Source organism: Carlito syrichta, unplaced genomic scaffold (assembly GCF_000164805.1).
Source record: "Carlito syrichta isolate Samal-C Ts95f unplaced genomic scaffold, Tarsius_syrichta-2.0.1 Scaffold308811, whole genome shotgun sequence".
NCBI classification, from domain to species: Eukaryota; Metazoa; Chordata; class Mammalia; order Primates; family Tarsiidae; genus Carlito; species Carlito syrichta.
In genome coordinates this window covers 363,786-388,463 of record NW_007252907.1, presented here as the reverse complement: position 1 = coordinate 388,463, position 24,678 = coordinate 363,786, and the positions used below count along the sequence as shown (strand labels likewise).

At 46.1% G+C, this 24,678-nt stretch overlaps 1 protein-coding gene across 1 annotated transcript in view; it reads right to left on the bottom strand.

Annotated features, from left to right (window-relative positions):
• Positions 1 to 24,678, bottom strand: part of LOC103268289 (palladin) — a 377,892-nt gene that overhangs the window by 11,531 nt on the left and 341,683 nt on the right. Inside the window, exons 12-16 of the mRNA XM_021716425.1 lie at positions 18,106 to 18,241; positions 15,310 to 15,408; positions 13,703 to 13,753; positions 12,300 to 12,521; positions 8,815 to 8,964 (exon numbers count right to left, since the gene is read on the bottom strand). Of these exons, the coding sequence (XP_021572100.1) occupies positions 8,815 to 8,964; positions 12,300 to 12,521; positions 13,703 to 13,753; positions 15,310 to 15,408; positions 18,106 to 18,241 (658 nt within the window). The remainder of the gene's footprint in view (positions 1 to 8,814; positions 8,965 to 12,299; positions 12,522 to 13,702; positions 13,754 to 15,309; positions 15,409 to 18,105; positions 18,242 to 24,678) is intronic.

Below are 24,678 nucleotides of genomic sequence, written 5' to 3'. Positions count from 1 at the left end.
TCTCTCCCCGTCTCGCGCGGCCTGGCCTCTTCAGGGCTGGGCTGCCCGGGCAGGGCGGAGACACAGGGGCCCGGCATGGGAGGGGCAGCAGTGACCCGAGCAGAGGAGGGGGCAGCAGGGAAACAGACCCACTCGCCCTGTCCTGGAGACTCCCTCGAGCCTTCCCGGATCTGCCGTCGGGCCGCAGGGGACACACCCCGGGCGAGCGAGCAGAACCTCGAAGGCCGATTTCCGGGTCGATCCAACCCAGGGCACCCGTTTCTGACGCTTGAGCGGCAGGATAGAGCCTCTCACACCCAGCTCTTGGCAAACGCCTGGGACTCCAACGAGGACTTTCAGCAAACTCCTCCAGGTCTGCACTTGCCGCGGAAGGTCTAGGCCCGGCTTGCTCAGAAGACCCCCCTGGAAGTCCCGGCCCGGCTTGCTCAGAAGACCCCCCTGGAAGTCCCGGCCCGGCTTGCTCAGAAGACCCCCCTGGAAGCCACCCGGCCGGGCCTTCCTGCTAGGTGACTGACCCAGCCAACACACTGCAGGCTCGACTCCTCCCAGAGGCAAGGGTGGATGCTTCTCATTTTACAGGTAGTGTCAGTTGTGCTGATGTGAGGCATGGCTTCCTCGTTATGTGCTCTGCTCGTTCTGTGATAAAATGCTTATCATTTGGAGGTCCCTTTCCTTGTGACGTGAAACCCAGGGATCTACACAGATAATGTTAACTAAGCATTTATGTGGTTAGAAGAAGATACAAACCAAGTTGAATTCAAACTTGAACTTTGAATTTGGGAAAGGAGGTGTGGGTTGTTTTTTTAAAAAAAGTCCTCTAACCTGTATTTCAGTTTTGATTTGTCCTAAAAATTTGGGCAAATTGTTGAATTTCAAGCCTTCATTTCTTCTTCGGTATAAATAGGGATGCGATCTAAATCTCACAAGGATGCTGTAAGGGTTAAATGATATAACCTAAAATGGTCTTATAAATATCAAATAACGTGATATAAATTATCATTATTATACTCACTGTAGCTGGTACTCTGTTGCTATGGGCCTGAGACATTACATATGAGGCCTGACAATTAAATTCATGAACTCATCCTTGAAAAACGTTTAACAGCCGGGCTCGATGGCTCAGCCTGTCATCCCAGCACTTTGGGAGGCCAAGGCAAGTGAACTGCCTGGGCCTGTGGGTTCAAGAACAGCCCAGGCAACTTGGTGAGACCTTGTCTCTACAATAAATAAAAAAAGTTAGCTGGGAATGGTAGCACATGCCTGTAGTTCCAGCTACTTGGAAGCTTGAGGCAGAAGGATTGCCGGAGTCCGGCAGGTCGACGCTGGGGTGGCCATGAGCGTGCCACTGCACTCCAGCCTGGGCAATGGAGTGAGACTCCAGCTCCAAAAGAAAAAAGAAGAAATCTTACGTAACTCATTGCTGAATATCAGTATGGTTACTTTTGAAGTACTCCCCTTGGGAAGCTATGCACTGACGCCAGCACCTAGTCTACCTGTTAAAGCAACTTTGGACACTTTTTCTGGAATGGCTATCAGAGCTGTCAACGTACTATCCTTGATGTCTTGAATGTCATCATGTATCTTCCTTTCAATATTTCCATTCTATTGGGATAAAGGAAAAAAGTCACCGGGGGCCAGATCAGGTGAGTAGGGAGGGTGTTCCAATAGTTATTTGTACAGTGCTACGAGTGTTAGTGCATGGTGGCAAATTCGTGTACTTAACCGTCAGACCTCAACAAATAACAGCAACAGCTCTGATGGCCATTCGCGAAAAAGAGCTCCAAAACTGCTCTGATGGGGGGACTAGGCACTGGCCTTGGCACACAGCTTCCCAAGGGCAGTGCTTCGTAGTGACAATAGCGATATTCAGCAATGAGGTATGTGGCACTTTTTCTAGGATGGTTCATGAACCTAATTGCTGGACCTCGGATGCACACATTTGCACCAAGGTGATTTTTATGGGTCCAGCAGCATAGCTGGCCCAAGTTAAGAATTTCTACGTGAATGTACTTGGTGTGAGGCATAATCTTTTTTTATTCTTCAAATGCCTCTTCACATCATAATCTTCAAATACCTCTTTTAACCAATGTGTCCCTTACCCCTCAGTGCTCTTCATACTGGGAAGGGCCCCAGACGCCTTTGTATGCATGGCACTCAGTGGCTCTGGAATCAGTCTGGGTTTGTAGGCCAGTTCTGTTCCTTAGAGTCAGTGACCTCAGGCAGCAACTTAATCTTTCTTAACTAGGTTTCCTTCTCTGTAAAATAGGACCATACAGCTAATACCTCATGGGTCCTTACAAAGATTAAATGAGTTAACATGGGCCAAGCCCTTGGCATTGTGCTTGAACAAAGCAAATGCTGAAAATGTGAAATGATTATAGCCCTCGATATGGATATAATTCTAATAACCAGATGATCATGAGGCATCCTTAGAATGGTTTTAACACAGTGATTTTCCATGCATATGTTATGGAGTTTTCTTTTTGTTGGCCTTAGGATGTACTTTACTCCAAAGGAAAAACAAAATACTTTTAGCACAGGAGGTAGAATACGTAACTTCTCTCACATGCGGTCGTACTCAGTGTGCCCATCAGCACAGGGCTGCATCTCAGTTGTGCAAGGAAGGATGCACGACTCAACTCAAACCAGCTGAACACACTCAGGAAATAGCCTGCAGCCTACCCCCGCCTCTGAAAAAAACAGGAAAGCAGGCTGGCCTACTATGCTGGAAAGATGACACATTTCTACACTGTTTTCCCGGTCTTCATTGCTACTGCCTAGCACCACACACACAGACACTGCCGTAGAACGTTTTCGCTTCCCGAGTTTAAGAAGAAGGAATCCCATGACCATTTTCATCTTTCTACTCCATCACTTGCATCTTTCTCCCAACTTTCACTTGTAAACGTGAAAGAGGAAGACATGGCCTTCGGGGGGCAGAATTGTTCGTTTGATTACGACAGCGCTATTGGCTAAATATATTACTAACTAAATGCACTTAGAACATTTAGAAAGCATTCAAACTATGCAGTTGTATAGTTTGGCATTTTAATTTGAAAAAAAAATCCAGACTTCAATGAAACGTTTTTGAAGAGATTCCTCAATGTGCACAAAAGAGAGTTTAGGTTTTTATATCTGAACATCTTATTTATGAGAAATATAGAATAGCATTTAATGATTTTAATAATACTAGGATGCCTATGAAACCTAGTAGCCATTGTAATTAGGCTCTGATACATGTTAATGCTGTTGCATTTGCTTTTAATGTTCCCATTCTGTCTGCCTTATTATTAACACATGAATAATGGAATTGAATGTTAAAGTAAATCTCGAAATGGGCCAGGAAACTTTACAATGCTAAAACGGAAACACAAATTTTAACATTTAACTCAGCTGTGTGTTGTTTTTCTATTCCAAACAAATCAGAGTTTAAAGCTAAAGTACAAATAAGAAGTTTGAATTCTTAATGTGATGCCGCATTAAACATTTAGCTTGTAAAGATTATTTGATGCCTTGTGCAAGGCAAATTATTTATATAATATAGAAAAACATTAGTGTTTCACAGTTTATGAAATTTAAATTGTGGAACACAGGTCTTTACAAAAGCTTGCCACTAGGAGTACACATAATGCAATTCGAGGAAACGTGGAACTGCAAAACAGCCATTCCAAAATCCAAGTGCAATACCAAGTAACTTAGCAACAAAACAAAACAAAGTGAAACATTTATGTTTAGACTTAGTTGTGTCTTAAAGATAGGATTAGAGTCTAAAGTGGACCATTTGCAGTCCTCATTTTGGCATTCTATTTGGGGCGACACTGCACAGTCACTCACTGCTTCACTGACCATGTGGCCACTCTGGTCTCTGATGAGTTGCTGGAGCTGTACTGAGTGTGACACACAATCCATGCATGTTGAGAGCTGTGTGTTCCATCCCAAGCAGAACTGGATACCGTCAACAATACTGAATATGTTTCTTATTCCCGAAAGATTAGCCCAGGTGGAAACATTTCCTATTCTATAAAATATTCAGCTAACCTCAGGGTTTCCTTCCATCCTCTCACCCCTCTCTTGGCTGCTTCTTGTAACCACTTTCCACTGCTCAGGAGAGCTCTGCCGTCTGTGTTTCATTACCCAACTAATTTATCTACTCTAGCCTTGTCATTTCACATTGTCTAGGCTGCAGTGTACTAGGAAAAAAGCATGTGGTTGTTTCCCTTTCAAACTCAAATATTTCTAAAATTCGAAAAAACTTACGGTAACTATAGGAAGTAAAGAGTCAACTTTAGTTTTTTGTCAGGCACACTTTATGCTTTTGAGATTAATGTGTCTTAAAAGAATTAGCTTCTACTTTTAGAATTTTTTTCAGTGCCTACTTATGACCTGACTCTTTAAAATCATGTTTCAATTAATAAGTTACTAGAAGTACAAAATAAGTATATAGTAACTGATGGCTGACAAAATTTACTTCTGCCATACTTGGACAGATCTGCTTCTGAAGACCCCAGGATGGAAAAGAAAGAGTTTTACTCCTGGAATTAAACTTGCCCAGGCAACAGGCTTAGCAACTTGGAACAACAACTACTATCAAGTGGTCTAAGTAGAAACATTCTCACGGCAGCTTCAATGGGATGTACACATGGGTACACTGTTTGAGGCCTACGTGTCCAATTGTAGGACTTCCTCTAACCCTCTTAGTGAGCTTCCCTTCCTTATTTAGTCCCACCTCTTAATTATAATATTGGCAGTGTCAATTAACCCTTAGAGACAGTTGGGATTCTGGTTCATATTAGGGGCGCGTCTGGTTTACTGTGACTCCTGGGGTTCTTGGAGTCTTGATTCCTTTGAGCGACCTGGAGCTATCAAGTCACTCTTGGATTAAGTCACGGGTGGGACGGGACATTCTGGACTTTCGACTGCCTGGTGCAAACGGGTCCACTTCACATTTCTTTGTCCGTTCTCCCCAAAGAGCAGAGCAAAGAACCAGAGACTGCCCATTGGCTCAGCCTGGGCTTTGCTACGGCAGCAGACTCCCTGGGCCTGGATGAGGGCAGCGCTGCCCTTTTGGGCCTTCTCCTGGCCCTGTGGGTCCCAGGAGCAGAGGCAGCCCCGGCTTCCTTTATGGCGGTGTCAGCGGTGCCGCAATGCGGCTTGTGCTCTAGCTCCAGCGGTTCCGCCCAAGCCCACAGCTATGGCATCAGGGCAAAGCCACATCTTTGCCAAATCCTTTCCCACGGGGTAAAAAAGGAAGAGCCAGGAGTTAGGGACCACACACAACAGCGCTGTTTGCTCTCAGCAGGACTGTGAGGGCGGAATACCTACAGACGCAGCCCATCCTTCATGTCCTGGATCCATGGGTCCCTGCCAAGTCATAAGCCTGTGTCTCTGAGATGGGGCAACTAGTGTCTCTGAATTCAAATAATGACAATGACCAGCATTTACTGAAAGCATACACTGTGCCAGGCAGCTGGAGAGTTCTGTGCATGTATATTTAAATTTGTATTATTATCCCATTTTACAGAAGAGGAAGCAGGCACAGAGAGGTTAAGTGACTTGCCGAGGTCACACAGGTAGCGAACGGCAGAGCTGGAACTCCAGCTTGGATGCGGCCAGTGCTGAAGGTCTTGCTCTTAACACTTGGGTCACACTGTTCGCCTGCCTGGTACTTCTCAGTGTCATCATGGCATTATAGTCCTGACCTGTCTTCTGGTGTCATTTCTTTCTTTGGATTTCTTTGCCTTCCTCCTCTCCCTAAGTTTACAAGGGATTTTTTTTGTCTTTGTATGCTGGGCTTTCGGCAAGATTGTACTTTTTTAAAAGCTTATTTTTAATTTTCATTGACAAATTATAATTGTATATACTCATGGGGTATGACGTGACCTTATGACATATGTACAAACGTGGAACAATCTGAGGGGTCTTCAGCAGCCCTCCGTCACTGAGTGGCTTCATCAGATTGTGTCAAGTGTCTAAAAGATCAGAGACCACAGGCCTGAGGCTGGCCTGCTGTTTAAACTGCACACTCCACTGGCTGTGAGCACTGTGCCCTTCCCCAACGAGAACTTTTTCATGTGTAAAAATTCAATACTATGATTTGAGGAAGACTAGAGACAGGTTCACACTGATGTTCTTTTGTTCTATAAAATGGCTTACTTACTCCAATAACAGTTTAAAACACACTAGGAAAAATGCCTTAAAATTAACAGCAGGCTCCCAGCACAGAAGTGCTTAAGGCACACAGATAATCGCATCCCTATAATCTACCCGAGTCTTTCTAGGGCAAAAGAGGAATAAAGTGCCCAACACAAAGAAACATTGTGGATTTTGTTGTGTTCTCCACCAATCGCTAGCAGGCAGAAAACTGAATGCTGAAATTTGTTCATAGTCAAGGAAATATACTGAAAACACATGAAGAAAAGAAAGCAAGTTCCACTTTTGTTCCCTCAAATATACCAAACATGAATACAAATACGAATTAAAATCCAACTTTTTAAGAGCGGTTGCAATTTTGACTATTTTTCAGGGTCATACGTTCATTAACTAAAACTTGCAAGAACTTGCATTAATATGGAAACTCTTCACTGATAGTGAAGAGTTCGCTGTGCTCAGTGAAGAGTTCGCTGTGCTCAGTCACAACCTGATTAGCTAGACAATTTGAGCTTCATTCCAATTTTAGTATTATAGCAGAAAGGCAACTTCATAGGACAATGGAGTATTAGCATAGGATAACCCTAGTATAAACTTATAAAAGTCTGTAAGCTTTGTTAAAATCCTGTTTTCTGACATTTAATATTTTCTTCACAGGAAAAAATGAAATGTGAGATGGACCCCCAAGAACCTGGATTTTGTTTATTAAAACATTATGCATTTATTCTTACATGTCTAACCCTAAGTCACCTTCAAAGTACTCTCGTCGGATGCAACACATCTGTCGAGATGCTTTCCCCATTGTCATGACGCCTTTCAGTGCTTCTGCCACTTTTGTTTCACCTCTTCCACACAGGCAAGACGTGTCCCCTTGAGGACTTTTTCTGTCCAGGGAAACAAAACACCCGCTTGGGGCGAGATCGGGTGGGCAGCAAGCATGGGGCGGGGGCATCATGCCACTTTTGGTCACAAAGTGCTGAGCACTCGGCAAGGTGCGGGAGGGCGTGCTTGCAAGTCGCCCATCACGAAATCAGCAAATGCTTTGAAAGAGTCTCAAAAAAAGGAGAGAAAAAGAAACCGAAGCGAACACAGCCTCTCACAAAGCCAGCCGGTAGACCGATGCTGATGGGTTCCTAGAACACTCACCTAGCAAGGAAAGCCTGTACTACCAAGGGTCCACCCTCCAAAAAGTAATTCCATTTTTTGGGGGGGTCACCCCTCATCTGGAATGATATAAATAGATCAGAGCATTAAAGAAGATACTTCTGGACAAACTTCATTATTTATATAATAAAATTGTTAATTTCAGCTGGGTGGATTTTTTTTTTTCCCTTTTTTTTTTGAGTTGGAGTCTCACACTGTCGCCCAGGCTAGACTGTAGTGGCCCACTCACAGCCACCACAGCCTTGACCTGCTGGGCTCTGGGGATCCTTCCACCTCAGCCTTCCAAGTAACCAGAACTATAGGTGTGCACTAACATGCCCGGCTAATTTTTTGACTTACTGTAGAGATGAGGTCTTGCCAAGTTACCCAGGCTGGTTTCAAATCCACGGACTCAGCCAGTCCTCTCACCTTGGCTTCCCAAAGTGCTGGGATTACAGGCTTGAGCCACCACGCCTAGCAGAAGGTATATTATTTATACAACTTTGCAGACTTAGTAAAAGTACCCTGTCACACATTGAGCAATTAAGGTACAAAATCATTTCCTACTCATGTGTGTGTTCCCTGTATCCAGTGTGGTGCCTAAAAATAATACAAAAGAACCTGCAGGCTTAAGTTGTGAACATGATACTCAGTGGCCTCCTATTAAATTCTAAAAAGCCAACTAATGTCTCTGACCCCAAATCTAAAGGCAAATACAAGATAAAACATTCTGATGGAAACAAAGAAACAAATCCTGGCATGGCATGGTGGCTCATGCCTGTAATCCCAGCACTTTGGGAGGCCAAGGTAGGAGAATCACTTGAGCCTAGGAATTCAAAACCAGTCTGGGCAACATAGTGAGACTTTGTCTGTACAAAAAATATAAAAATTAGCTGGGCATGGTGTGTGCACCTCTAGTCCCAGCTACTCTGGAGGCTGAGGCGGGAGGATCGTCTGAGCTCAGGAAGTCAAGACTGCAGTGAGCCATGACTGTGCCACTCTAGCCTGGGTGACAGAGTGAGACCCTGTCTCAAAAAAAAGAAGAAAAAAAGAAATCCCAGATGTTACAGATGCACTATCAAATTATCACTTGTCTATACTTATACATTACTTAAATTGCAACGATGTGTATTCTCTTCAAATGTTTGACCTTGAGTAACTTGAGTACTGGAGTCTATACAGTCTGTGCACTCTATCCTTTTCTTCTTTTCTCATGTAACCTTACCTGAAACCATAGTGTGTCCACATTTGTTTACTGGCTTATTTCCCACTGTGGAGCTTTCCTCACCCCCACTGCAACCCGGTCACCCTCCTAAGGGCTGAGGACACACTGGGGCCTCAGCAGTATCTGTGGAAGGGATGCTGAAGATGCACTAGAGCCCTCACTGCAGAAGAGCACATGACAGGGCAACACACACGCATGAAACAATGAAGTCTTCTGCCTCTGAGCACAGATAAATGTAGAATTGGGAAAAATTGCTTCCTCAGTCAAAGTAGCATAACTCTTCCCATGCCCGTGCTCACCTGGGGGTTTGCAGCCATGACCGTGTAATTCCCGTCATCGTCCAGGGTGGAGGCCATGGTGTGGAGGGAGCAGGTGCCATCCACGTCTCTCTGAATGCTGTAGTGATCGCTCTTGGGAGAGATCTGCTTCCCATCTTTGAACCAATAGACCTAAGAAAGGAGGCACCAAGGAAGGACTGAGACTGCGTGTAGGAGGACTGAATAATAACTGTGGTCTGCAGAGCTGCTCTGAGTTTTCGTGTTAAAATGCCACACTGAATACCGGAACAAGAGATTGATTTCTGAGTGAAAAAAGCAGGTAACAAACAAGTTCAATCTATTTTGGTTTTAAAGAATTGCATTCCCTCTTTTTGTCTTTAAAAGCAAGGTGTTTACATTCATACATTATTTACACAAAGGCAGCAATTCTATGAGGTGGCATTGCAAGCATCTTGACAGACTCCAAATTCTAGTCATTCCACTGAATTGTGCTGGCAAATAAAAGAGGGCGGTGGGGAGGGGGAAACAGCGAAGGGTGGTGATGGGTGGAACACTGGTGCTTTAATTCTGGGCCGAGCGCCATATGATCAAAGGCTGGAGCTTGTCAGCTTGCCCCAAAACGTTAAAGAAAACTCAGTAGTATTGAAAAGTACAATAACTTTCAGATATATAACTTGGGTTGATAAAAAAAATTAAATGTGAAAAATAAAGTAAAAGTAAATTTTGATTAAATAAATTTAACAGTGGTCCAACTCTCTATAGATCCCCTTTCCTTCCCTCACCCCAGGTCCATGCGTGTCTGATGCCTTAGCTTTTACTTGGATGTAGGTTGAGCCACACAGCTGAAAGATGGGCCCAGCACGACGAATCACAGGACCAGAGCCCAGACTGAGATGCCAAATCAACATCCATAAAAACCCACCTCCAGACTTTGGGTTAGATAGGAAACATCACCACCATTCTTTAAGTCACAGCACGTCTTTTGCTCCTTGCAACCAAAAGCATTCCGGATTCCTAACAAAAGAAGTCTACTTTCCACCCGTCAGTTTTTAAAATAAACTTCTTCCCTAATGTAAATCAACATGCAAATTGAGAACCCAAACTGACATTCACAGTCAACTCTCTTAAGTATTTAAATGTGACAATATTTCTGAAATCTCTATTCCTAACATAGGAAAAGGTTAGAAATGTGTAGCACGACATAAATGCATGAATTATTGGGATCTAGCTGCTATTACTCTTCCAATTCCTATTTTTAGTTAGCTCCAGAAACTATATTATTTACTAATCTCTAGAATCTAAAAAGTAATCATCAACTAGACGAGTAACTTTCAGTTCTAAGAATTAGACTATATAAAGCATCATACATAATAATTATCATATTCTTTTTAGTGGTTGATTATTTCTGATGGAACAAAGAAGTCGTAATTAGTATACAATCTCTTCCTTTTGCATTCTTGCCACAGTGCCAGTTCTTGAGAGCTATTTCTTCCCTTCAATCGTATTTTTCATCTCCATTGTACTTGAATATAAATTTTGAATAAAAACTAAGAAATGCTTCCAGAATTTTACCGGGACTACCAATGGAGAGGGAGGTATAGGAGGGTACAAGAGTGAAAACAGGCTAAATTAGAATTATTTTCCATATCTCATCTAGAACAAGCATGCCAGAGGAGGAATAAGATAATTTTAAAAATATAAGCTTAAAAAATGATGTGTTTTTTTAACCCTAACATGATTTGTCTGACACATGTCATCCTTCAACAAGCCAGAGACGAAAGGAAGAGGATGGAAGGGAGGAAGAGGGGAGGAAAGAGAGAAGAAGATCTAATGACAGAAAGTTCTAAGCAATTAAGCCTCTTAAAGCTGTGAAACATTTACATTTGTGCTGGGAAAACAGTACAGCTATGTAAAAAACAAAAGCCCATCTTCTGAATCAATGCAGTATTCTACAAGAATAAGAATCTGTGATTTCAGTGCTTGACCAATGATGGGTAAGCCTTGAGTAAGGCTTAAAAATAAAGTGAGATTTTTTTTGTGAATATTTTAGAAGCTCAAGGTATTTCTTGTTCAATTTCATTCACAAGCTGCAAATTTGTTTTTAATACATACATTTGATACCATGTTGTGGATACACAGCTATTATCCAAATTATGCCAAGAATAGGATAAAGAAGCTTTCTATAACAACACAGTTTATTTTTAAAAGTCCCACATTATTAGGAAGTGGATAGGGTTTGAAAATGTAAGGCTATTTTCTTTGATCTACCTTTCTCTGACTATGGGGCTGAAATTCAGGTTTTAAAAAAGAATATGACAGTAAATCTTTCCTCACTGGGAAAACAAAACAATGCATGAAGGGACAGGAAATTAATACCTAAAAACATCAGGTATTTTCAGATCACTGCTTCATCCGACTGATTCCCATTTCATCTCTTTTTATACCCTTTGCATTTCAGTGTGTGTGTTTTCGCGTATATGCTTATTTTACGGATGCGCTTTTTTGGTAGTGTACTGTTCTCCCACTGTAGTTTCTAGTCCTTCTTAAACTGTTTAGTTATCTTCGAGTCTCCCTAAGCTTGTTCACGGTTGTGCAATACTTGGCCTTCTATTTTTCTGTCTCTTGTGCTGCTGACTGTCCTCATAAGGTTGGAAGTTTTATTGTGAGCCCATGCTCAGTTGCACTTCCTCCTTCTACCTTGCGGGAGTCTGACGTGCTTCAAGCTGCCTGTGTCCTCCTCTGGGGCAATGTTTTGCCAGCTTCCAAGGAATAATCCAAGGCTAAATTTCACCTGAATTTCTCAGCTTTTGGCTCCGTACCCTGTGATAGTATAATTTAGGGACTTGATTTCTTGCCTTCCTAGTTCCTTCCCTCCCGTTCTAGGAAAGAAAGCACTCCTGTGCGCTGCTCTGCGGGGCTACCGGGCAGTGGCTCTCGGCCTCCTTGCAAAGGCGGGGTGGCTCCTTGCCCAGGACTGCCATGTTTGCATGCTGTGTGGAGAGGGCTCCCAGCCTGCCAGTCCTGTGTGGTACCAGAGTCTTGATTACCTGCCCTAGACAGCATTCCTCGCCCCATCTCCCTTTGTCAATACAGGAAGCCTTGATTCTGTGGACTCAGAGGGCAAAGGGCTCTGGTTCATACCCAGGCCTGGCTGCTCACCAGCTCTCTGACATCACATCACAGGGCTGGGCGATGTCATGTGCAGCCGTGGCGTGACCGTGAGGAGTGTGTGAGGCAGGTGTGTGAGCAGCTCCCTGTGAGCCATCCATAACTGTTCTGTAGGGCACCTGGATCCCAACTCTGTTCTCTACTCTTCAGACCCGAACTCTACCCTCCAGCCTTCTGGTTTCCAATGATTCTGAAGACGTGAACCTCCGAGCCCTTGAGACATTTTACATTGTGGGTGCTGAGAAAGACTATCTGTCTCTTCCCTACTGACATGCTGTATTTTGGAGGCCAAACCTTTCCTCAGAAAGCAACTCTTGAGAGCCATATTTCCAGCCCACCTTTGGCTTTGGACTTCCAGCCACTTTACAAGCGAAGGTTACAGGCATGCCCTCGAAGATCTTGTAATGTTTCAGCTTCATCTCAAAGAATGGGGCCACCACGGCTGCCGTAAGCACGTCCCCCTCCTGGCCTTCGTCGCTGGACTCGTCCACAGGAGACCGCTCCAGTCTATACTCGATCTCACTGATGAGTCTCTGCTCACAGCTGGAGACTCTGTACTCCTGCACCAAGCAGAGAGAGCTAACGTGAGCAGCCTCGTCCCGTGTGGCACAACGTGTCTCGTGAGTGCCAGCCCCTCACCAACCAGGCACTGTGAAGACGGGATTTTTTTTTACCACGGAGTTTAAAAACGTAGTCTGAACCCAATTCAATTCCATATAAAACAAAAAACATCTGGAAGTGAGTACACGTGGTATTTAAAACTGTCTTCAAGTCCTATCATCCAAAAAAGGCAAACCAATCCCTAAGAAGATGATTTTCCTTCTCTTTTCTCTCCTGGGGTGGGGGAAGGAAGGAGAAGGAAAGAAAAAGGCAAAGGAAAAGGCTATGTATTCCTAAACTGTCTACAAAAATAAAAGGCAACAAGTCACCTCTCTCTCTCTGTGGGCTATGGGCTGACGCAGTGTGATGCCTCCCTCCAGAGGCCCGCAGTGCCTGAGGCTCTGTGCAATATGACGCAGCATCGCGTCAAAAGAGTCATGGGCAGCGTGACAGTGTGCTCTTTCACCTGTCTCAGCCCCAGCCCCTTCTTAGTGCCGCAGCTACTAAGAACCTGCCAACTTTGAAAAAAACAGAGGACCAACAGTCCAGTTGACATTCTGGTTAAAAAAGAGAAAAGTGAAGCAAAGACCAGTCAACATCCTGTGGTGACTAAGGTGGAGTCTACACTTTTCTTGCCCACAGAGTGTAGTGAAGACCAGGCAGCCCGCTGTAAAATTCTTCCAATTTAGTATCAAATGAAAGATCGCTTTAACTACATTTTCACCCAAAAAAGTTAGTCAATCTTAAAGAAACAGTCTGCTAGTTTGAGGGAAGAAATACAACAGTATGAATAAAACTGACACAAATAGACTGCAAGTTGTTTTGCTTTGTCTCATTACTCTCAAAGTAACCACTTTAAGGATTAGCACTTTTTGCCCCAGAAAGGAAAAACAATAAAAAACTTTTCGTGACTTAAAGTTCAGAGTATCTGCTCCTGACAGAATTAAATTCAAGTTGGCAAATAAACAATAAGAAAAATCACATTGTGGTAATTTTGTTCAACTGGTATTAAATAAAAATAGACCTGGTCACAGCATTTATAATTAATATATGGCAGTAAAGACAGATACACAGGTAAAAAAAGAACAGAAGAAAACAGACAGTGAAAGACTAGAGAAAGGAGAAAGGTGGAAAGCATAACCTTTTGACCATCCAGAGGACTCCCTACAGAAGCATGAGGAGACCCAATTTCCTGTAATGGTAGAAAAAAAATAAGTGAAGACTAATAATGGAAATAATAAGATTGCAGCAAGATTTCTAGTTTTCTTTAAATGAAATTTTTGTGGTAGCAATATTTATCACAAAAAAGCTTTCAGATTTTGAAGGATGACCCATTCCTTCAACAGATACGAGTGTTTACCTGATCATCTTAAAGCTTTCTTTTAGCTTGAGATTGCATCTTGAAACTCCAAAGAGAAGCAACAGAGATGATAAAGCAGCTTGCATCAAATCCCTGAGTGACTTTTCGGTGGTAGTGGGGAGTACTGATGACATTTTAGGTCTGCTGATTAGGGATTTATAACTACAGACTGTCCCCAACTTAGTTGCCTAAGAAATGCCATTTTTTGAATTTATGATGATGTGAAAGGGATATGCATTCAGTAGAAACTGTACTGCAAGTACCCATGCAACCCTTCTGTTCTTCACTGTCAGTACAGTATTTAATAAATTACATGAGAGATTCAACACTGTATTGTACATAGGCTTTGTGTAAGACGATTTTGCCCAACTGCAGGCAGATATAAGTGCTCCGAGCATGTTTAAGGCAGGCTAGGCTATCACATTCAGTAGACTAGGTTTATTAAATGCATTATGAAAAGACAATTATTTTCAACTAGCGGTGAATTTATCAGGATACAACCCCATCCTAAGCCAAGGAACACCTGCATATGCATGAGAGAAGATAGTCTTTTCAGTCTATCAATATTTCACTTTGACTAGATGCTAAGAATGGACCGCCGGCCCTTGAGCAACACAGGCCTGCACTACACAGGTCCGCTCCTACGCGGCCCTTCCTCAGCCTCGGCCACCCGAGACAGCAAAGCCAACCCCCTCCGCCCATTCAACACGGAGAGGAGGAGGGTGGAGACCGTTATGGTGATCCACTCCACTTAACGAATGCTAAAGAAATTTTCTCTCCCTTATAATTTTCTTAATTGCATTTTCTTCTCTCTAGCTTACTTTATGTACGAATATAGCACATAATACATGTAACACACAAAACACAAGTTCACTGACTATTCATGCTATTGGTAGGGCCTTTGGTCGACAGCAGGCTATTAGTAAAGTTTTTGGGTTGTCAAGAGCTGTATGTGGACTTTTTACTGTGCAGGGGGTTGGCATCCCTAACCGCCACATTGTTCAAGGATCAACTGTAAAGGGAAATATTCACTGTTATTTCAAACAATGTCAGTGCAAATGTGTTTCTCCACACAAAATTATTTTCCGTGAAAGCACAGGACAGGAGAAACAGAAAGATGCTGGGAAGGAGAATAAACTGATGAATAAGAAGATAGTAACAGCAGGTATCACCGGCAGAAACACTCCTATCCATCACTTAGCCCGGTGTCTGGCACACAGTGCCCGCGCATTAAACGTGAACTATGAGGTTGACTGATGATATTAACACTGCCTTTCTGTGACCTGCCCACTACTTTCCACAGAACTAATCCCAAGAACAGTGTCCATGAAGGGTACAGTGAGGGGACAGGAAGTTATTTTTCTAAGATGTCCAGGGCAACACAGTACCTGGTTAGCCATCTCCTCTTCCGGCTCCTGAACACTGAAGACCGTTGCGCTGTCAGCACCCAGCAGCCGACGAGCCATTCTTTCTTCGTATGTCAGCCTCTAAGAAAAATGAGTCGCAAGAAACACAGGATGAGAAAAAACTCACAGTTGCACAGTGCCTTATGAAACGAATAAGCAGCAAAACACAGCAAGCTTCAGTGGTTTCTATAACCGTTCTCCCCGCAGCCTGAGATACCGCGCACAGAAGGAATCGGTTTCTCTCCCTTCCTTGCCTCCCTCTGACCCGATGGCCTAAGCCAGAGCGCCGCTGACGGGCACCACGCGAACCCGAAGTGAGTTTCAGGTGATAATGAGCGGCGAGGCAGAAGCCGCACAGAAAACGTGCTTCAGACCCTCGACGACAAGTGGAGTGAAAGAGAAGCTATCAGCAGAAACAGCAAAAGCGATTCAAGGAAAACGCTTTGAGAGCCATCTATCGGCTTCAGAACAGCCAAGCCAGCGCCAAGACCAACTGGCAAAGAACAGAAGGTTGCCAGGTAGGTAAACAGACTGGCAAATCAGGCCAGAAGCGCAGATGCCACTGATGGAAGCCTCTCTGCCCGCCACCTAGTGTGGCGTCTCATGCACAGCATGGGCTCTGACGCGGAGGCTGGGGGAGCTCCAGGGTGGCTGGCAGGGACGGTTGTCTCCGCTCTGGGACTGCCCCTCTGTGAGCATCTCCCGGGCTGCTGTGTGATGTGGGGAGACCCACAGAGAGTGACGCACTGGGCTCGAGCAGCAGCAGGACTATGGAGGCCACAGGCAGGGTCACAGCCACAGCTCAGGAGACCACTGCCCGCCTTCAGGTGAGGACTGTGCTAGTACTTCTGCACAAGTGACCAGCATACGGGAGTTGGCCCCAACAGCTTTTGCCAGGCCCTTCTCCGACAAGGAGACGCCAGCATGCCTGTTCTGTCTGTGGAGTGGTTCTTGCTCGTGAGTGCTGGTTCTAAAGTGTCTCAGAAGGAGGGGTCTGGAGGGACTTTCAGAGACTGCCTGCCCCATCAGGATCGCTTCACAAACAGGCGTTTGATCAGAAACAGAGAAGAAAAATGCAGAATCGAAAAAAACCACAGGGGTTATTTCAGATAAACTTCCAAACTTCTGAATATGGATGTGAATCCTATTGGAACTCTCTCACCAGGAAACTATGTTGAGTAAATTTACAATTGCCAATAATTGCGCCAACCCCAGCTGAAATGAGAAGTGACACAAATCAAGTGCCAAATGATAATTAGTCCTACTGCTCAAATGACTCTACTTAATAAAGAAAGGCAGGGACAAGAGGAGGCAGAGGCAGGTGTCTGAGTGGTGCAGGGGGTGCCTCAGTCTAGGATGTGAGATTTAAATTACTTTTCTCACGTCTATTAAGAAAATTGGTGAATTCATTTTCAAAGAGAATTTTAAACACCTCCTCTCTCAAAAAGCTGATCTCTTCATGGAGAATTGTAGCAACATCAGTGGGAGGCCTAGGGTGAGGTCCACCCTGTTCCTTACAAGCAGAAACCTCAAGCTGATGTCTGTTTTTCACCAGAGTGCACCTGCTAACATCAGAAGCCAAATTTACACCATGGTTTTCTTTCTAAATCACTGTGCCACGTGGCTCTAGAAGCCTTGTCTATGGAAGCCAAAAATAAGTAAAAGAATAATACATGATATTAGGAAAAAGTTGTAAGAGAATCCCACTTTCTAAAAAGGGAAACCTCTTTTCCTGTTGTTTGCAGCTCTCAAACGTGGCTATTGGTGGAACTTAACCATGAGTGTCATCCACTGCTAAACAGATCAGTAGCATGTATTTGTATATAAAGGAGATACATAAGCCATATAGCAGATAATATAAATATACACGTAATATATGTAATATGGCTGCTTTAACCAAGAAAATCTTAGTCTATAAGGAATATTTTAGCAACCAAAAAGAAAAAAAAAACTGGAGAGCTGCCTGTCCCTGGCTCAAAGACATTCCCATAGTATTTACTACAGTCGTTTGGAGGTTTTAGTTGACAGAGCCAGGGAAAACTTCCAAAGTATGCACATGAATCACTATTTCAGGAGAAAATACTTTCCCCCTTTGTGAAAATCTAGACTCGGTGAAATAAGTAGCTAACACAAAACTCATTAGAACCCTAATCTTTCTTTTCTCTTCTTTTTTGAAGTCAGGGTCTCACCTCTGTCCCCAAGCTGGAGTGCAGTGGTATGACCACAGCTCACCGCAGGCCTCACCGACTGGGCTCAGGCGATCCTTCTGCCTCGTCTCCTGAGTAACCGGGACTACAGGCACATACCACCAGCCTGGCTAATGTTTTGATTTTTTTGTAGAGATGAGGTCTTGCTATGTTGCCCAGGCAGGTCTTAGAACCCTTGGGCTCAAGCAATCCTCCTGCCTCGGCCTCTCGAAGTGCTGGGATGATAGGCATGAGCCTCCATGCCTGGCTCTTAAAAAAAAATAAAAATCAGCTCTACTCATTTGTTCTCCTCCCAACCCTGACACCTGCACTTCCTTTTTCCTTTCTCTGCCTCTCACTGTCTTCCCTCCAAGAAGATCTTGTGAGTAGAAGGAAGCTGTGAAGATGGAATATGGGGAAGCATTTGCATTTTTTCTCCAGATTCAAGCCACAACACTAAGAGGAATGTAGAGATTCAGAGGTAAGAAGATAATTCTGTGGGAAAATCTTAAGAGCCTAAATCCCGGTGATGCGAGGAAGAGCTCTCTGATGTGAGTAACTAATATTCCCAGGCCCAAACCTCCCTCAGTACCGGCTGGCCGTTGTTCAGGAGCTCCTCCTTGAAGCGAAGCTTCCGCTCCAGGTCTTGAATGACCGCGTCCTTTGTGCCCTGGATCTCCTCATCAGAGGCGATTCTAGCAGTTCTACTGGCCTTCTTTGGGAATCCCCTACAGGATGGAAGCACAAGGCGGAACCGTCAGCGGTCAGACCCACACACCCAGGTCCAAAATGCAGGTCCAATGGGGCAGTGTACAGCCTCGGTGGGTCATGGTGTCAGCTCGTCACTGCCACTTCTTTTTATGCAACATCTGCTGCAACTGTTACAGAGAGTATGAAGGCTGGCCTCTGCAGCACAGGGAACACGAACAGGATCCAGGTTTCAGAGAAAGGTCAAACATCTTTGGGAACTACGCCTCAGTGGTTAGCTCAATGCCAAGGGTAGGGAAGGCCTCTACTGCTAGTCTGAGGGAGGGAACAGTATCAAGTGAACGAATTATATGACTTGGAATCAGACCTAGGTTTATAATCTGACTACCTACCGTGTGTCAGATCTGTGACCTTGGTCAGGTTTAACCACTCTTATGAAACAGGCATACAAATATATATCACATATGGATGTTGAGAGGCTTTGAAACAAAACCTATTTCTTTCCTCCTTTTGCTCATTCTTCTGGTCCTTCATCATTCATGACTTAAAAACAGGGCCTTCTCTCTCCTTAGGTTCCGAATGGATTAGGGCAGGCAGTGCTTTGTGATATAAGGGAGGTCTGCAGGTCTTGTGACGCCTGACACCCCCCAAACCTCCTGAACTCCTAGAGAGCCCAGGGCTCTTAGCACAGGTGACATCTCAGAACCTTCTTCCCAAAGGCAGCAACGATGACCTGAGCTAGTGAGCTGAGGATTTTTTTTTTTTTTTGAGTTGGCGTCTCACTGTCGCCCAGACTGGAGCGCAGTGGCCGCTCCCGGCCACCGCAGCCTCGACCTGCTGGGCTCCGGCGATCCTTTTGCCTCAGCCTTCTGTGAAGCCGGAATTACAGGTGCGCACTACCACGCCCTGCTGATTTTTTGATTTTGTTGTAGAGATGAGGTCTTGCCTGCCCAGGCGGGTCTCGAACCCGCGGGCTCAGGCAATCCACTCACCTCAGCCTCCCAAAGGCGTGGGATTACAGGCTGAGCCACCGAGCCCGGCGAGCTGAGGATCTTGATGGATGTGGAGTCACTTCCTGGCTCTCTTCCTTTCCCCTCACAAAGAAGCGGGCAGAGGTTGGTGAGAAAGGGAATATGGGGCAGCGCGGAAATGAAGGACCACGTCAAACTGGGCTGAACTTGAGAAACAAAATGCAAGCTCAAGACAAGCAAGTCACAGAAGCACACGCATGGTGTGCCTCACCGTAGACAGGCAGGAGTCTGGCAACAGACCGCAGGGGTGGCTCTCAGTGTGCTTCCAGGACCTACAGTGCCCACCCCACCTCAGGGCTGTAGGAATGCAGGTTTCCACATCCCTCCAGACCTGCTAAGCCAACTCTGGGTGGGCATTCAACAGTCTGTGTGTTAACAAGTTCTCTAGGTGAATTCTGACACATGGAAGTGGGAGAAACAAACTCAGAGAAACATACATACGTGGTAAAATTGTGACGAGAAGTGAGGGAATGATTCACTCAGACATTCAGGGAGTAATGGGTCTAACTGGGGAGGGACCGGCGGGGCTTCAAAGGCACTAGGAGTGGACAAAAATTTCATTTTATGGTTATGAAGTCCAGGAGGGCGAAGCTGTGGTGAGCCATGATTGTGCCACTGTACTCCAGCCAGGGCAACTGAGTGAGCCTCAGACTTAGGGAAAAAAAAGTTACCAAAATCAGAACTCTTAAAAAAAAAATCTGTACTCAGAGGCAGACCTCAACCAGTAAACAACTGCTAACAGGCCTCCCACACTACATACTTCAGTGTAGACATGCTCAGACCAACTGTACAAAAACACTGCTGATCTGTTTACTCTGGCCTTCAAGTAAGTCATTTGCCATTTTAAAATAATATTCATGTCTTTGGGGTTTTAAGTAAAAACATCTCAAACATACACGCAAGCATCTGGAAGGTGCAGTGTTCCAGATTCAACCACCACCAAATCCCAGGAGGTCTTTTCTTTCTGGCTACTGAATAATCTTCAGAGTATACTGTTCTCAATGTGCAATACTAAGTCAATTGTCAAATTTCAGAAATTCAAATCTCCAGAGCACAACACTGATTTAAGGCACAGGGTACCTGTCCGGCAACCAGAGAATTTTATTTTTTTTAACTATGAAAAGTCCTCTTCTTTTCCTCTTCTCACATTTAGTGAAATCTGATGGCAACTGAATTCTGCAGAATTTTAGAGTAAGCAAACTCACACATCAGCATTTAGGTATCTCTTATATTTAAGATATAAATTAATATTTAATGAAACCCAAGATGCAGAAACTGAGCTTTTATATGTCAATTCTAATTTTTTTTTTTTTTTTTTTTTTTGAGTTGGAGTCTCACTCTGTCGCCCAGACTGGAGTGCAGTGGCCACTCCCGGTCACCGCAGCCTCGACCTGCTGGGCTCCGGCGATCCTTCTGCCTCCGCCTTCCGAGTAGCCGGAACTACAGGCACGCGCTACCACGCCAGGCTGATTTTTTTGATTGATTGTGGAGATGAGGTCTCGCTGCCCAGGCAGGTCTCGAACCCGCGGGCTCAGGCAATCCACTCACCTCAGCCTCCCAAAAGCGCGGGATTACAGGCTGAGCCACTGAGCCCGGCTGTCAATTCTAATTTTTAACTGAATTTTGTTGTGAAGCTAAAGCTGTGAAGGTACACGAGATGGGTCCCTTCAGCTCATACTAGTAGGGAAACAGCTTTGTTCTGATAGTAAGCTCGCTTCACGTTACCCTTTGGGTTCTCTAAAATACAAACAACGAGGCATAAGGGTTACACGTACCCACTCACTCCGTATGACCGGGCACAGAGTCACCCGGGACCACGCAGGTCTGGTTCTGAGCCGCTTAGGGCAGAGAAGCTTCTACAGAATAAGGCAGTCCCGGCAGACCGGTGGCTTCTCCTGCTGGTCTGCGGGGAAATACTTGCCCAGGACTGCACATGATGTTTTGCAGACTCCTTTAGTCCTGGACCCTAACAAGCCTAGTACTGATCCCCTGGGAATGCCCTGGCCCCTCAGATGTCTGCTGTCTCACGGAGAATGGAAACCCTTACCCACCTGCTTCTGGAAAAGCAGAGAAAGGCAGGAAGAGCAAGATATCTGCAAAGGCCAGGGCTGCTCCTGTGGGTTGGGTTATTTTTCATTGGTTACTGTCTAACCAGTCTTGACTTGAAAACTATCTACATGTTCTGCATCGTGAATTAAAAAGTACAACTAAATTTGTTGTGAACGTTCCCTTAAGACCCAGGGTTTTGTTTTGTTCCTTCTGCAGCAGTTTTCTTTAATCAAGAAATACAGCCAGGCGTGGTAGCTCACGCCTGTAATCCTAGCACTTTGGGAGGCTAAAGTGGAGATCACTTGAGACCATGAGTTTGAGACCAGCCTGGGCAACTTAGCAAGACCTCGTCTCTACAGAAACAAACGGACGAGACACCAGATTTAATGGAGGTGAACTGAGGCAGTGCACCCAGACTCGGTCCAACTTCGCCCTCCCTGCTCAGCCTCCGCCCAGAACCCTGGGACACCCCATCACCTTGAGTGTGGAACAGGGCCAGTGTCCCCACCCAGCTGCTTCTTATCAGTCAGGGAAAGAGAGGGACCATGAAATGATGTCTGTGGAGAGCAGAGGCCAGCAGAACTGAATTCTTGTTAGTGCATGGTATGGAAGCTCTTACTCACATGTGTGCTCATTTGCGACAAGCATTTCAGACCAAAGTCCTACTTACATGAAAGAGACAATTCAGAGAAGGACACATGGCAGCACTGTGCCTGTGTGGCCCTCCCGCACTAGCACAGGGTCCAGGAACACACCGGTGCCTTCTCAGGGATGAACCCGACCGCTCACCCGTAGACGGCATCGCTGCTCAGAGGCCAGCGGAGACCGTGCTACACTGAGCCCATGTGCACAGACAAGTCTTCCATGTCCCCGTCCCTTGGGGCCACTCTGCCCCGAGAAGCCACAACACTGGCACCCAGCAGTCAAGAGGGGGCAAGTGCACCAATTCCATGGAAGTGCAAATAGGTCTCCCTCAGGCCGGTGCTCCTCATTGCCCCTGTCTGAGGTCATCATCCTAACATTTTCGGCTGTCAACAGATCTGGGCAGACAAGGTGTTTCTCTGCGGGTGACCCCAGTGAACATGAGAAGAATATGCATAGAGGAGGAGGAAAGGCATTCGAGGACTTGCATGTCCAAGAATTTCCTAAACTGCAACCAATGACACCCACAACCAACCCTGCCCATAAGCAACCGGCACCTGCGACCCACCAGCGACTGCGACAACCATCACCTGCCAACTGATACCTGCAGACACCTGCAACCAACCATACCCATACCACTGCTTCAAGGTGCAGGATGCCCTGTCTTTTGCCTTCTGGGTTTGTCACCAGCATCCATGGCCTTTATTCCCTGCATTGACCTCTGCTGCCCAGATGTATGAGAACAGAATCCTATCTCCACAAATGGCTTAGAAAGAACATATGCTAACCTCTCTTCTCCAGATTAAAAGGACAATGCTAAACATACCACAAAATAAAAGAGCAAACATGCAACTGATGATGGAGAAAGTTAATATATCTGACATTTGTATTTAAGGTTTTGGTAAAAGAAGGGCAGATGAAAAAAATCTAATGAATTTATACTTCACTGAGTCCTGTGTAATCGCTGTTTGCTGGCACTTGACATATTTGGCAAAGCTATCTAAATTAAAAAAAACAACACTTTTATGTGAAATTAAATATATAAATTTGACAATAGTTTGGCAGTTCCTACAAGTTCCGGGATGCTAATTAGTCATGGCATTCCTGAAAGGGACACTCGATCTTTGGCAAGTTATTTGGATTATTACTATGGATAGAGAGCAACATTTTGTTTTTAATTCGGAATGCAAATGACAGATCCTGTAGTATGCCAGGGGAAAAACACACTTCAAAAGACACATGACTCAGCAAGGGGAAAATCCCAACAGGAAAAAGGGTCACCCCGTAAACCGCCGAGTGGGCCCCGAGCTACCGGTCTGCAGTCTGCATCTCTGGGGACAGCCGTGGTGGCAACGAGCCAGCACAGCGCGTGGAGAAGCTGTGATGGGCCGTGGGAAGAAGCAAGTGCTCCTGTCACTTGAGGTGAGGTGGAGACCTAAACCTGCTCCTCTTCAGAGAGCCTGAGAGTCGGTCATCAGAACAAGACGACAGGCAGATGCCTGGGAACAACCAATCTCGGGTCCAATTCTATGTGAGGACTCTTAGAACAGATTATTCATACAGCTCTCATCTACCTGGGAAGCGAGATCTGGTGCCCTTTAGGAAGTGAGGAGGAAAAGGGTTACGCAGCAGACGCCCACTTTTTATTTTTTGTTTTTTATTTTGAGTTGGCGTCTCACTCTGTGGCCCAGACTGGAGTGCAGTGGCTGCTCCCGGCCACGGCAGCCTCGACCTGCTGGGCTCCGGCGACCCTTCCGCCTCAGCCTTCCGCGTAGCTGGAACTACGGGCGCGTGCTACCATGCCCGGCTCATTTTTGATTTCTGTAGAGATGAGGGCTCGCCAAGTGGCCCAGGCGGGCCTCGAACCCGCGGGCTCAGGCCATCCACTCACCTCAGCCTCCCAAAGGCGGGGGATGACAGGCTGAGCCACCGGGCCCGGCTGACGCCCGCTTTTTAAATCTAACACTGAGCTTCTTTGTAGCACGAGAGCACTTCATTTTCCAGCAGCCAGGAAAGCCAGGACAGAAAGACGATGGTCTTCCTGCGGCAAGCCGCCCAACTCAACCTTTGGCAGGAGGACCATGCCTGTACACTACATGTGGGTCCGGCAGCTGACCTCTCATTTACGAGCTCAGGTCGCCCTGCCTTTTTCCAACGAGGGTCTGAGAAGAGCCCGACGGCACAGCCGCCATTGCAGAGTGCCCAGCAAAAGGAGCCCGGTCACGGGGGCTCTGGGGCATGCCACTTGTGGCCGGAGAGAACACGGCCTCCAGCTGGGGCGCGGAGCCCAGCGGCAGGGGCGTCCTCCGGTGCGAGCGGAAGGAGCCTGCGCGCAGGGCCCCGGTTCTCGTCGCCGAGTCGCGTCTCCTCCTTCCCCTCTGGGCGCACACCGGTTCTGGCGGGCCGGAAGCAGGACCTCGGCAGGAGGGCTGGGACGTGGGCCCCTCGCCAGGCCCTGGGCGCGCTCGCTCGCGACACCCGCCGGGAAAGAGGCGCCCGCGGCCCGCCTCCCTGACGGCGGCACACCGAGGAGGGCTCCGCCGCCCTTTCGCGGCTGCCACCCTGCTGCGCGTGGGGCCCTCCCTCTCGGCGCCGCCACACGGGGAGGGCGGCGCGAGGTGGATCGGCAGGCCAGGCCGGGGGCGCCCCTCGCGCGGGCATCACCACACCCGGGCCCGCGCGGGTTCCTGCCGCCCCGCGCCAGCCGCAGGCCGCCGCCGAGGCTCGTGTCCCGG